Genomic DNA, 13,353 nt, shown 5'->3' on the forward strand with positions numbered 1-13,353 from the left:
GCAATGTCCTTGTCTATACTAGGCTTTCGGTTGCTACTCCACTTCTCTCTTGCTCAGATCTCGATTCCGGCTGTCACACCATCTTTTCTCACATAGATATTGATTCCAGCTATTGCACCACCCTCCCTTGCTTAGATCTCAATTCCGACTGCTGCCACACCACCACTATCCCTCTCTCACTCGCTCCTATATCCAGTTTGAAATTGTGAATGATCAGAAGTTCTAAAGATTTATAATATTTTGAAATATGTAAATATGTATTGTAAATTTTTTTGCAACTTGAATATGGAATGCAAATCCCCACCGAGGGCTCTGTGAATTTATGCAAAAATATTTTTGTAATTTTTATGTAATTCTCTGAAATATTTTTTGAAAATCTTTTGCAATTTTAGTTGGATGCAATGGCTAATTTTTGTCTTTTTTTTTTGAAAACTTTTATCGTTTTAGTAGTTTTTTTCTGCAATGTTAGTTGGATGCAATGGTGACCATTGTATTTTTTTCTTACACTTGGTTTCGTTTTGACCAGTCTTGTTCTTAGTGGGAGAAGCAGCAACAATGGTTCTCTTTTGTTCAAACTATTAGGATTTTGTTCAAACGATGGGGGTAATTTTGGGACATTGTTAAATGGGTCGAACTTGAAAAGTTAGAGTTTAAGAGAATTCATGAAAAATGATGATGAGTTTTAGACAATTTCCCAAAAAAGATATGCCATAAAAAAGCTGGTGAAAACACTCGGGATAATAAGGACACTTTGACATGAATGCATTATACATGTTGCATTCAAGGTTCAAAATATTACAAGTATCATAACGTATTATATGTACCTATTTTTAAACTTGGGATATGCCAAGAAACTTGGAACATGTGCCAAGTTTCAAATACAACTTTAAGAGTGCAATAATGGTGCAAAAATAATGGTTGACATAAGCTTAAATAAGCAAAGAGTATCAATTCTTTTAATGGCTCAATACTGAAAATTTTGGTATTGAAGGCCAAACCGTTTTTGCCTCCAAGTTGCAGGTCACCAGGTCGAATGGTTCAGACCGTTTGAACCATTGATCTGAAATCATATTTATATACATATGTATATATGTATAAATATACATTTATTAATAAATAATGTATGAATATGTTTTAGATATGTTATATGTATTTTTATTTTTAATTTATATTTTTAACTCAATTTTTAATATTTTTATTTATAAAAATATTAAAAATTGCAATTTAAGGCCAAAAAAAGTTTTTTTTTTTTTTTTTGCAAAAATAGCATGGCAAGGCACCTACGAGCCTTAAAATGCATAGATATAAAAAAATTACCCAAAATAAAAAAAATCACCCCAATCGAACATCAAGATGCAAAGTTGTAGCCTCTAAAAGTTTGCATACATTGAATGTGCAACCTGCAACTCGGTGATCGGGTTGAACAAGTCAACAATTGAATAGGCCGGGCTGAACGGTTCTTGACCAAGTAATGGGGTCAACTGGTCTGACCAACTAGGTCAACAATGGGTTGAAAACATTGGTGAGGATCAAAGGCTATATAACCCAAATAATTTAGTTCAAAAGGGGAAAAACATATGAGAGAAAGTGGAAGACCCATCTTGTCCATACTTTTACCAATAACTACCCCATATATTGAAGGAACTGTCTGCTACAAGAATCTCACCTTTACTAGTAACCAAGGTTCAAAATATCGATGCGCCCGATACACGGTAGAGGCGTATTGGGCAGTATCAATAGCTTTTTTTTTTTAGTTTTTTTTTTTTTTTTTTTTTTTCAAATCTGGTTCAGAGGGACTGATTTAAGGTTCATCAACCCCTCAACTGGTCGAAACACCCTCTGTAGAGGTATATCAGGAATCTCCCAATACGATATGTATCGGGCCGTATTGATACTTTGAACCTTGCCAGTAACAACCTCACAAAAAATGTGCATAACACTGGTTGTATTGTATTAGTAGGGAAAGGCATCACAAATTCAACAAATGAAAGCTTGCTTTCAAAGAATATAATTTAGTAAAATATTACATACACATTTGACTGATCTAAGCCTATCATCACAATTACAAGAAGGCTCGCCAGCACGGGATCAAACCATATAACACATTTACTATTTACACTGTACAAATATAACATCTATTGAATCAAGGGAAAAATCTGTTCAATTGAATATATACCTGCATCCAGAAAACGTCATCAACTATTAGATTTCATGGAGAGGTGAGAGGCCTGAAATTGACAATGGAACACCAATAGCCAAAAAGCAACCCTTTGTGTACACAAGCACCAAGATTATGTCCAAGTGTCATCTCCCCATTAAGCTTTAGAAACAAGATCTAAGACATGATATGAGTAATTCAAACTTACATGGTACAAAGGTGTTGGTACTAGCCACCATGACGCTTCAGTAATCTGTATATTGTTCCAGTCACCTGTATCAATACAAAGCCTCTTTCAAGTATAATATTAAGTCAGGTAAAAGCAGCAAGGACACCATTAACTATGATCTTGAGGTTGACTGGGACCCAAGTATTTCTCCATTGATTCTTTCTTATGTTCAGGATCAAGGCTGCAGATGTGGATACAATTGTTACTATGATTCTAAACATTAATCCTATAAAAACAAATATGGATAAAATCAGGTCAAGAAAACAAGCCTGACCTGTTTCTGACTCCAAGGAGTGCACAATGGACAGCACGAGCAGCAGCAGAGGCAGGAGCTATTGCAGCTGCAGGGGCAGCACATACAGCAGTGGCCAAAGCAGATGCAGCACCAGCACCACGCTGGTACGTCTTCATGGGAGTTCCAACAAGAGCTGAAGCTGTCTTCTCCAGGCCATCACTGAGGCACTCGTAAGCCTGTAAACCAGATTAAGCCATTTATTGTCAATGCCCACTTATAAAGCGCCGTAGATGTAGATCAAGACATTAGTGACTTTAATAGTTTAAAGAATAAAAATATAATAGAGGCCAATAGCTAGATAGATCAAGACATCATTGTGGATGGAGCAGGTTCCTTATTGGTACATGAATAGATTATAATATAGTTTCTAATGATGCAGAATGCTCAGTCTCAGTATAGTGAAGTGTCTTGTTATATAGATTTACTTTCTTCTGGAGGAGAGCATGTGTGAATTATACTGGTGCATACATGATCATCGGTAAGATGAGATTGAAATCATTGGCCTTTGTATTTTTTTAATTAATCCCACATGATAACCTAGCTGAATGCTACAAAGCCTACTAATATGTTGAAATTCATATTTGAAACCCAAAATGACAGGAGCAAACACAAATTAAAGGACATTGGAAATGGATACCTGCCGGATTCCTTGTTGGGCATCCTTAGGTTGATTTGACCTAACATTTGTCCTTGCTCTGCTTCTAATGGACCATGGTGGAGAAGGTGGAATGCTTGCAAGAATATATTCTGTTTGAAGTAGAATGTCATGAGCTCCAGCTGCCAAATGTACCCCCAATCCAACTGCTTCAAGTGAAATACTCCTAAGAAATGCAATTGCACCTGACATGGATATATTTGTATCAGTATTACTTCTCATTTTCATCATATTTCATGGACCAAGAAAAGCAATATGAGCACATGAATGAAATCAGTAAGACAAAGAAAAGCATTTTGGAAGAACATCATGGGATTTAATTACATTACACATTACATCGAAAGAAAATCTAAAACATGTCATAGCTCTACTTTGTAGCCTAAGTACCTACCACCAATTAAGGTGTTGGTTAACTTCTTTACGCCCTTAGTTATTACCACTTTTTTATTGGTGACTGATGAGTTGTATTGATTCAAAAAATAAGGATTTAATTAGCACTACACAGCTCTTAACCAGAGCCAAACCCCACAATCACCTTATAAGTATTAATTGGCCCCAAAAAATTGCTCCCTGGACACCCCTTGCTTTGCTAAAGTACCTGCAAATGTGTTTACTATTGAGAGATGGCTGACTTAAATGGTCTATTCATCAGGATAGATAGGTATGATAATTGTAGCTAACTGCTTTTAGGATGACCATCCTCAACATTAGAGGGACCATGGCCCCTTGGGCATGGTAAGAGAAGCAAAGATGTTGGGAATCCACTTGAATTACTTGATCGGTTGGGTCCCCAGATCCTGCAACAGTATCGTGGATTCTTTACCAAGGGCAGGGGTCAACAGAAATGTTTTAAACTGGGGGCATCAGGATCAGGCCTTGGATTGGAATTTCTAGCTACATGGAAAATTGGTTACTTGAACAGCAAGTTTAGTTATTTTTTGTCAGATACAGGCCATGTTATACCTTCATTCATTCTAACTGTCTGGAATGAAGATCTTTTCTCTCTTTAGTCAATAAAATCTCATTTTAACATTGCTGATAAGAAAAGAACTTTATCACTGAACAAAAAAAAAAAACAACAGAAAAATGTGATAATGATGATGATATGACATCAGGTTATTCCTAAAATCTGTACATGGATGCAAGTTTTTAAATATCAATACACCTGATATGCATGAACCTTGTGTATCGGGTTTTTCCAAGGCATGCATGCTTTTTTTTCAAAAGCCTACAGGGGGGGTCAGTTTTAGGCCTGGTCACCCTCTGAAATTGCTCAAAACCCAAAATACCTTTTTATTTAGGCGTATCTGGGTGCTGTGTATGGGGAGAGGGGAATCGAAGACACTGCCTTAACATATTATCATCATTTATGACCCAGTTACGTGCTACCAGATCAATAAATCAAAACTTGCATGTTACATTACCTTTTCAAAAGAGGAAAAAAAGATCTACCCATCCATTTGAAGCATGTCATCACATATGAAAGTACAGAAGCTCTAAGGTTGCATGGAAAGCAAAACAAAATTGTGATGATAAGTACATGTGTGAAAATGTTAACCACCTCTTTGCACCCCCTTGAGCAGTCTGTGATCCTTCCTATAATTCTTGACTGGTAAAGAAACCAGCTTAGCAGCACCAGAACCAACAGCAAACAATGATCGTACAGTAGGAAGGCCTTTCAACAATTTGTGAACCTACATTTTAGATTGCATAGTTCATTAGTATCAAGCAACTAATGGAACTTTCAGCATTATCAACAGGGAAAGGTATAAGAAAACCTGAGTTTGAGAAATATCTTCTAACCATGCCCCGGCTATTGTTTCACAGACACTGCTCCAACCATAGACACCAACAGCATGTACATGTTTGAGCTGTAACTCAATTCCCTACATCAAAATTCATCAAGTATCAAAAGTATTCTCCACTCACAGATGCTGAAGCCTTAATCACATAAGGACCTATTAGTCCCCACAATTACTATCCAAGCAGCAGAAAGAAGCTGCTGGTGGACTGCTTTAATTAAAGATATCATGTGAAATGAATTACAAATTAGTTATGGATCCATCTGTAAAGAGCAGGCGGAGGGGCCACAAGAAACATGTTAAAACCACAGTTTACATGAGAGGACATAGAAACATCACGTATCACTGCCAAAGAACCATATAGGCATGAATTTCACTATACGAAAAGCCCTTGCTGACTGGGATCTAGTTATCCCGCCATTAGCAATAGAGTTTAATCCCTCATTCCATCTCATATTAGCAATTATCTAACTAAAGATCTACCTTATCTTTCTTTTTATTTTTTGAGAAAAGATAGCTTGCATTTGAAGGCAAAAAGGGGAAATGTCCCTTATCTCATTCATGTAGTGACCAAATTTCCAAGTCCCAGAGGCAATACTTTGATTTCATCTAATAGCACTGCTGAACTTCCTTCTACCATGAATCAGTACACATCCTCTGCAAAATTTGAGTACCTGCCAATAAACCTATGTCGCTAATGAGTCATGACCATGTTCTTGAAGGTTTTGCTGCCTGCTAAGTCTTGTAAGAAGATGAAAACTTTTCTCCCTTTCCAACATGGATTAAGATCATCTTTCCATCCATCAATGTCATGTGGTGAGAAAGAGCATCTGATACAGACCAAATCTGAAACAGATGAGAGAGAGAGAGAGAGAGAGAGAGAGAGTATAAAGCATATCATGTGGCAGTTATTCTTGTATATCTCTTATGTGATTAACGAAAGAGGCAGGTTTCTCAGGTGGCAGAGCTGCTGTCAAGACTGCAAGGCACAAGTTTAAACCCTCTGGCCCTGGACCAGCACTTTTGGGGTTGGTCCAAGTCTGAATCCTTCTCAGTTAAGTCCTCATATTCTGGTTTAGATCCTACTCTTCCTGGCTCCTTCCCCAGTCAAATAGTCTGGGTTGGTCTGGCCCCCTCTAAAGTGAAGTTTTATGTTACTTTGGGTAGTGGTTGGGAAAAAGTGTTTGACAAAGACTATGCTGGTTAGAAAAGGGTTGGTGTTGCTAGATGTCTCTTGTGTCCTGTGCAGTAAGGGTAATGAGACTATCAACCATCTTTTTCTCCACTGTGAGTTCTCTTCAAGAATCTTGACTCATTTTGTCAAGGCCATTCATTATTCCTCCTGCATGCCTAGCTCTGTCAAGTCCCTTGAGAGCTGGAAAGTTGGTGGCATGAGCAAAAAGGAAGGATCTTGTGGAGTGCAATCCCTTTAGCAATCCTGTGGTCCATTGGAGAGAGAGAAATAGGAAGATATTTGATCAAAAGCAGTTCAAGTAGAAAAGGTGATAAATTCAACCGTAGATGACTTGAGAGGGTGGCTGAGTACAAATGTGTTGTTCAAAGGGGATGTGTTGGGTTCTTTTGTGATGGTTAATTTTTTTGAGGGCTCTTAAGTTTGTTTATTTGTACAGACGTTTGTACAGTGGGCAGTTATTCTTGTATATCTCTTTTGTGATTAATGAAATTTTACTTTACCTCTACCAAAAACAATAATATAAAGCATATCATGTGGAATCCAGTACTCATTTTGGTGGCTGGGTAGGTGGCTAAAGACCATAGTAATGGACTTGGTTAGTACAGGCCTATTGGAACTAGCCCATAGTAAAACCCATTTAGTGTTCTTTAAGAAACATGATATCTGATTTTCTCTTCTCGGCCTAGGGTTCTGCATCAACTTGTTTTGTGGTTTAGAAAGTAGTTCCTTTTGTCATTCAAATACCAAGTATTACTAAATAAAACTAAGCATCAACTATGCCATTCTCCAATATTATATAATAAAATTAGGGAAGTGATTTTGGCACATCTGATTTTTCATATGAGGGGCCACACCCCTATCCATCAGTCAAACAATTACATGTTTGAAGGACAAGAATACATTCCTGTATAATAACTCCCACTTTTTTTATCATTAAATAACCACCCTAAAATCAAATGCATTAAAAAGAAGGGAAAAGCATACAAGATGTACCTATTAAAAAAATACAAGTAGCTTATCTTACTTTAGTTTATACCATCATATAAGTTATTGCTGTTATTTCTTTATGAACTATGAATCATCATATTCACACAATCTAATCTGGATTAATTGGTAAAAGGAGAATTATGATCTCTTGACTAACACCTTGATACCATTGTTTCAGAATAAATTTGGTCGTCTTTTTTCTATGAATAACTGAATTACTTCATTAATGATTAAAATAAAGAAGATACAATACAATCATTGAAAGCAAATTTTGTGTTAAGAAAGGTACATTAAGATAGGGATTTTTTTATCAATAACTGAAACTTTTCATTAAAAAGTTTCATTAAAAAGACATTAAGAATGTCTTTATCAATAACGGAAACTTTTCATTAAAAAGACATTAAGAAAGGTACATTAAGATGAACGCATTAAATGAACAGTGAGAAATAACCCCTCTTATCTCTCCCCAAACACAATTACTTCAAAAAATCTTTAATTACAGCCGAGCAAAAAGAGTTGAGTTCTTCCTGTCCCTTGTCTAGCAAAGTGTATCTTCAAATGAATTTGCACTTCTCTTCACCCACTGTATTCTCACCTCCAGATATAATACATCCAATGACTTGGCTCTTTATTTTGCAACCAGTTCACCACCAGTTTTGAGTGAAATGGAAGGGATTGTTCCTTGTGTTAATTTGTTTTCCCTCATTGAAGCAATAGGAACAAAAATATTTTTTACTTCTTTCTGACCATGTTATGAAAGTTGTCATCAGATGAAACTTGATTCACTTTTCCCAGAAACATGAAAATTTGATAATCTTGCCAGCAAATACACTTGCACACACAACATTATTGGTCATTAGATTGATTGCTAAATCTAATGGATTGTGAGTGGTTTTAAAATATGAGACTTGTTTGACAAATGCAAATATATATTCAGGACAAGATTGTGGGTATTTCAATACTTTAGCACAAGCTATGAGAATGCCTAAGTTCAGCTCGTGATCAAAATCATTGGTTCAGGTATTCAAGAAAGACTAGTTTGATTGTTCTTTAATAGATCATATGGGCTTTGATTGACTGAAATTGAATAACAAGATATGTTGTGCCAGCACCACTTAAGAGTAATAAGGAAAATGATGCTGGTGATGATCATTTTCTAAGTAAAATAGGTATACATATATACAATGGGAGTTAGTCAGCTAGTTGGATTGTGAAGGCTGAATGACAAAGGAATCTTCCACGTGGAAATTGACTTGGGGCTCAAAATGGCTCCACGTATTCCTCTTGCTCTCCTCTATTAGGGCCATTACCCAATGTTGGTTCCAGCTATCTGGGGTCTTCGGTGGGATAAACTGGATACAGTCCTAACCTTTGACTTTTTTTTTGCACAAAGTGGCTACTCTAAGACTTGAAATCACATTGTCATGCTCACCAGCCCAAGATTTTACCATCACACCAAATAATAATCCTTTCTCATCATCCTTTATTAATGGTTCAAACTTGAGCCCAAATCATTTGCCATGTGGTCAGAATAAGCAATGTTTTCAACTTGCCAATGACCTGGACAGTTGAACTAATCAAATCATCACCTGGTCACATTCACCATCCTACCCAGGCAATTGAACCATTGATCTGCTTGACCCGGTCACCAGGTCACGGGTTTTCTAGAGGCCATAACTTTGTACTTGGTTGTCCGGTTGGGGTGATCTTTTTTTTTTGGTAGCTTTTCAAGATCAATGTGTTCCAAGGAACCACTATTTTTATCAAAAAATGGCCTCAAATTTTAATTTTTATCTACTTATTTATAAAGATTAAAAACTGAAATACAGGCAGTTCAAGAAGAGGTATGAGATGGCAAGATGCTACCTCCCCTTTAATTTAAGCAAGATGGAGGCAGGCTTCAACTCCTACCATTCCACTTCCCCTTCCAAATTTTTTCTCCTCATATCTCTGATAATATTGTTAATATATCAAGGATATATTGAACTTCATTGATAAATTAAACATCTGAGATTTAGAATTTAGAATATCATTGAAACTTTTTCATATTTCAAGAAAATCATTGAAATTTTATGGATATCTTTTCCTGAAAAAAAAAAAACGAATGGAAATTCATGGTTTTGATGATTAACTAACTATTCCAAATGTCATTCCCTTCTGAATCCATCATAGTTAAAAAAAAAAAATGAAAGAAAGAAAGAAAAAAAGAAATACACACACAACTGAAAAAAAGGGATTCTCAATATAAAAAAAAGGTAACATAAGAAGACAGAGAAAATGACTACAAGACTAAAAGAGATACCCTTTTAAGTGTCTTAATCTTGTTTTACTTGATACAAATCGTTGCTTGCTATGGCTTTTCATTGTGTAATTATACTTCTTCTGACAATCCATGAAGTTTCTTTGATGAACTCCATGTTTTTATTAAATCTTCCTAATTTCTTTAGATTTTCCAAATATCTCAGAGAAGTTATGAAATATTCCCAAAATTTACCAAAATTTGCATGGTGAAACATCCATCAATCTCAAAATTGTGGACCATGCATACAACAATGGCACACAGATACAACAATCTAATAATCTCACTACTAGGCCATAATATGAATTCATCAAAAGGAAATCATGCTATAGAACTATTTTACTGGCCATAAGAATTATTGTTTCCAATGTCACAACTGTGAATGAGTATTTTACCTTCCAAGGCACAAGATTAACAAGTTCTACATATTTCCCTCCTCGTAGTGCTGCAAGATCAACACGACAAGGACTGTAATCCACCCGAATGAGAACAGGACATATGTCGAATTTCTGATACAAAACAGGAAAGTCTTCAGTGCACAGCATAAAAAGTTTAACAACTTAAGAACTTAGAGGGAATAATTATCATAATTTATTCTACAGTGGGAGTCTAAGCCACTGCTTAATCCAGGAAAGAAAATAATAATGTATGGTAACAGATAAAAAGAAATCATAAGATTTTATCTTTTAATGCTCTCACCTTTTTACTATCTTTTAATGCACTATATTGATCTTGTTTCTAATCCATCAAAAAAGGAAAAAAAGGACTTCATTGCATTGCATGATAGAAGCTCAAAGAGGATTAAACCACTTGCCTGGAAATAAGGGAGCAATGCCTCCTCAGCAATTGTATGCTCTCCAAAGTTACCAACAGGCACCGTACTTGACCCATCCAAATCATGAGAACTCAATGACTGGTCAACTTTTGATTCTTTTCCTCCAAAGAAGCTAACAAGAAAATCAAGTTGGCCTTGATGAAGATGCAATAGTATAGGAAGGAATGCAAGACGTAACCTGGAAGCCACACAAATACAACAAATTACTTATCGCCCTTTACTTTTTTTTCCTCCATTAAGGGTACTAGTATACAAATCAAGGCTGTAAACTGGATCAAGACAATAATGCTCTCAAAAATTTTTCTGTTGATGATCTTCCATGAAGCTGGGGTGCAATATCAGTCATCTCCCCCAAGGTTTTAAATATTGATACACCCCGATATGCATGAACCTTGCGTATCGGATGTTTCCAAGGCATGTGTGCTTTTTTTTTTTTTATAAGTGAGTAGTTTTACTAATTCAAATAAAGAAAGTACAGTCAGCCTAGGAGGAGGCACAAGGTGTTACCTCCTCCAAGGACTGAAACATAAACACTAAACATACACAAGCCTGAAGCACAATTACAAGATAACCCAAAACAAGTGTTTTAAAAGCACAAGGCACAAAAAAAAAGCGCAAGGGCCAAAGTTTATGCCTGAGGTGCAAGGCGCAAGGCAAGGTGTACACCTTTTTAAGCAAGGTGAAAATTTACAAAAAAGAAATCAGAAAATTCAAAAAAATGCCAATTTAAAAAAAATGCAAAAAGTTCAAAAAATATTTAACATAATGGTAATAAAAATATAAACTTAAGTTTTAAAATAAATGTTTTAAAAAGCCTATTATCTAAAATTAAAATACATAAACATAACATGTAAAGCGTATTCAAATCCCACAATCTCTTTTTTTCCTTAATTGCATTGCTTCAAGTAGCTAATGTGATGTAAAACATAGTGCATTCTTGATTCTATGAGCAGCCTTTGTACCATGCTCCTCGAGGCAAGCCCGAACAAGTCTATGTTAGGGTCTGAAATTCTTATTTCTCACATAAAAAATAATGATTTTATCTTTCATTGCCTTTAAGAAGATATTTTATTGCAATGAATGAATGAACAACATTAGCAAATAGGGGGTTCTTGGAGCCATTAGACTCAAAAAAAAGCAAAAAGCACAAAATTTTTATAAGGCGTACGCCTAGGATGAGGCGCAAGGCTTTGAAAGGGGTGCGCCTAGGACTTGGGCGAGGCATATACCCCAAAATGCGCCTCGCCTGTTCGCCTAGGCACGCCTTTTAAATCTATTGAGTTGGGCCGATTTCTAGTTATTGGGCCCAGTTATTTATTTCTTATTTTTAAGTTGTTAAGTTAGGAAGTTGTTGGGCTTTAGGCCCATTAGTTTATGTTTTTAAGTTGTAACTGTTCAGCTACTTAAGTAGCCGCCCTACTAAGGGCATTCTTGTAATCCTCATTCTTTTAAGTTGAGTATATAATACAAAGAGAGGTTGGCGGCCAGAACTAATTCAAATCTGGTTGGCATCCTACTCCTTTTCTTCTCTTCTTTCCTTCTCTACTGCTGAAACTTTTCACCTTCTTCTTTCTCTTCACAAGGAATTTATCCAAAACTGCGATCAGTGCTTTCTACTTGGTACCAGAGTAGGCCGAAGGTTCCTTGAGTTGTTTTATCATGCAGCCCTAGATCGGCCGACTGCATGGTGATTTAAGAGGTTGATCGAAGATCTCGAATAAGCCCCATTTTTGGATTTTTTGGTGGATCTGTTTGCCCTGTAGCTGGTTTAGGGTTTCCCATCAAAATCAGGAGAAACTAGAGAAAGGGAGAGACTCTTGTTTCTGTTGGATTCTTCAATTTTGACCCAGGAAGTGGTGCCCTAATTTTTTAGGGTTCCTTGGAGTTTTCTGAGGGGGGTGGTTCAAGTCCTACTTGTTTTGGAGGTTTCTGGAGCGAGTGGCTGCCTCTTCTCTCTCTTCTCCCGTCCTGTAGAAAAGGAATCTTTTGTGAGAGGACCATCTAGGGCACCAGAAGGGTGTTGTTGGTACCAAAAGTGATTTATTTGATATTCTTGCATATTACAGTAACCCTCTACCCCCTTGTTGATAATTATGGAAGGTAACGGAGTTGAAAACAACCTCGGGAGTGAAATGAAACCAGTGGGAGGAGGTGTTGGAGACCTTTTCGTGGCTGGAACCATTACTACAGTTAAGTTGGATGGTTCAAATTACTTAGAATGGTCACAATCTGCAAAGGTGGCCCTTGGTGCTCGTGGGAAGTTAGGGTATATCATTGGTGAAGAAGTGAAACCCAAAACTAACAGCTCCCGGTGGGTACAAGAAAACTATATGGTGATTATTTGGCTGTGTAATTCGATGCTGCCCCATATAAGATTATTTTTTTTTGTGGGCAAATACAACTAAGGAAATATGGGAAGGGGTTGCAGAAACATATTCACAGAGGGAGAATGTTGCTAGGACTTATCAGTTGAGAAATCAGATTATTGCTACAAGGCAGGGAGATAGACCTATTGCTGTTTACTTTTCAACCCTTAAAACCCTTTGGCAGAAGATTGACCATCTGGAGACAGTTGTTTGGGAAACCACTAAGGATGCAACTGCCTATCAGAAGCTCCTAGAAAAGTATAGGGTTTTTGAATTTCTTGCTGGCCTTGATCCCAAGTATGATATTGCAAGACAACACATTCTTTTCGGGGAAAGTGTTACTCTCTCCCAAGCATATGCCTTTGTGTCAGGGGAAGAGAGCAGGAGAAATGTGATGATGAAAAATTCTGGTTTTGATCAATCAACCATGGTTAGCATTGTGAGACCTAAACAAAGTAGAGACCGGGGTGGTAGTGAAATAAAGAAGGAAGACAAAAAGGATTTGATTTGTGACTACTGTAAGAAGACTAAA

At 36.6% G+C, this 13,353-nt stretch overlaps 1 protein-coding gene across 2 annotated transcripts in view; it reads right to left on the bottom strand.

The window, feature by feature from the left end:
• Positions 1-1,976: 1,976 nt before the first annotated feature.
• Positions 1,977-13,353, bottom strand: part of ATG2 (autophagy 2) — a 54,247-nt gene continuing 42,870 nt past the window's right edge. The window contains exons 7-14 of one of the 2 annotated variants that reach the window (XM_088947122.1): positions 10,435-10,633; positions 10,016-10,129; positions 5,116-5,223; positions 4,899-5,031; positions 3,320-3,522; positions 2,662-2,858; positions 2,367-2,568; positions 1,977-2,176 (exon numbers count right to left, since the gene is read on the bottom strand). In XM_088947122.1, coding sequence (XP_088803248.1) covers positions 2,496-2,568; positions 2,662-2,858; positions 3,320-3,522; positions 4,899-5,031; positions 5,116-5,223; positions 10,016-10,129; positions 10,435-10,633 — 1,027 coding nt within the window. In that variant the 3' untranslated portion in view covers positions 1,977-2,176; positions 2,367-2,495. Of the gene's footprint in view, positions 2,177-2,366; positions 2,569-2,661; positions 2,859-3,319; positions 3,523-4,877; positions 5,032-5,115; positions 5,224-10,015; positions 10,130-10,434; positions 10,634-13,353 lie in introns of both variants that reach the window. The other variant, XM_088947123.1, reaches the window with a different exon arrangement.

This window comes from Nelumbo lutea, chromosome 5 (genome assembly GCF_056320005.1).
Source record: "Nelumbo lutea isolate HS-2025 chromosome 5, American lotus-T2T, whole genome shotgun sequence".
In the NCBI taxonomy this organism is placed as follows: Eukaryota; Viridiplantae; Streptophyta; class Magnoliopsida; order Proteales; family Nelumbonaceae; genus Nelumbo; species Nelumbo lutea.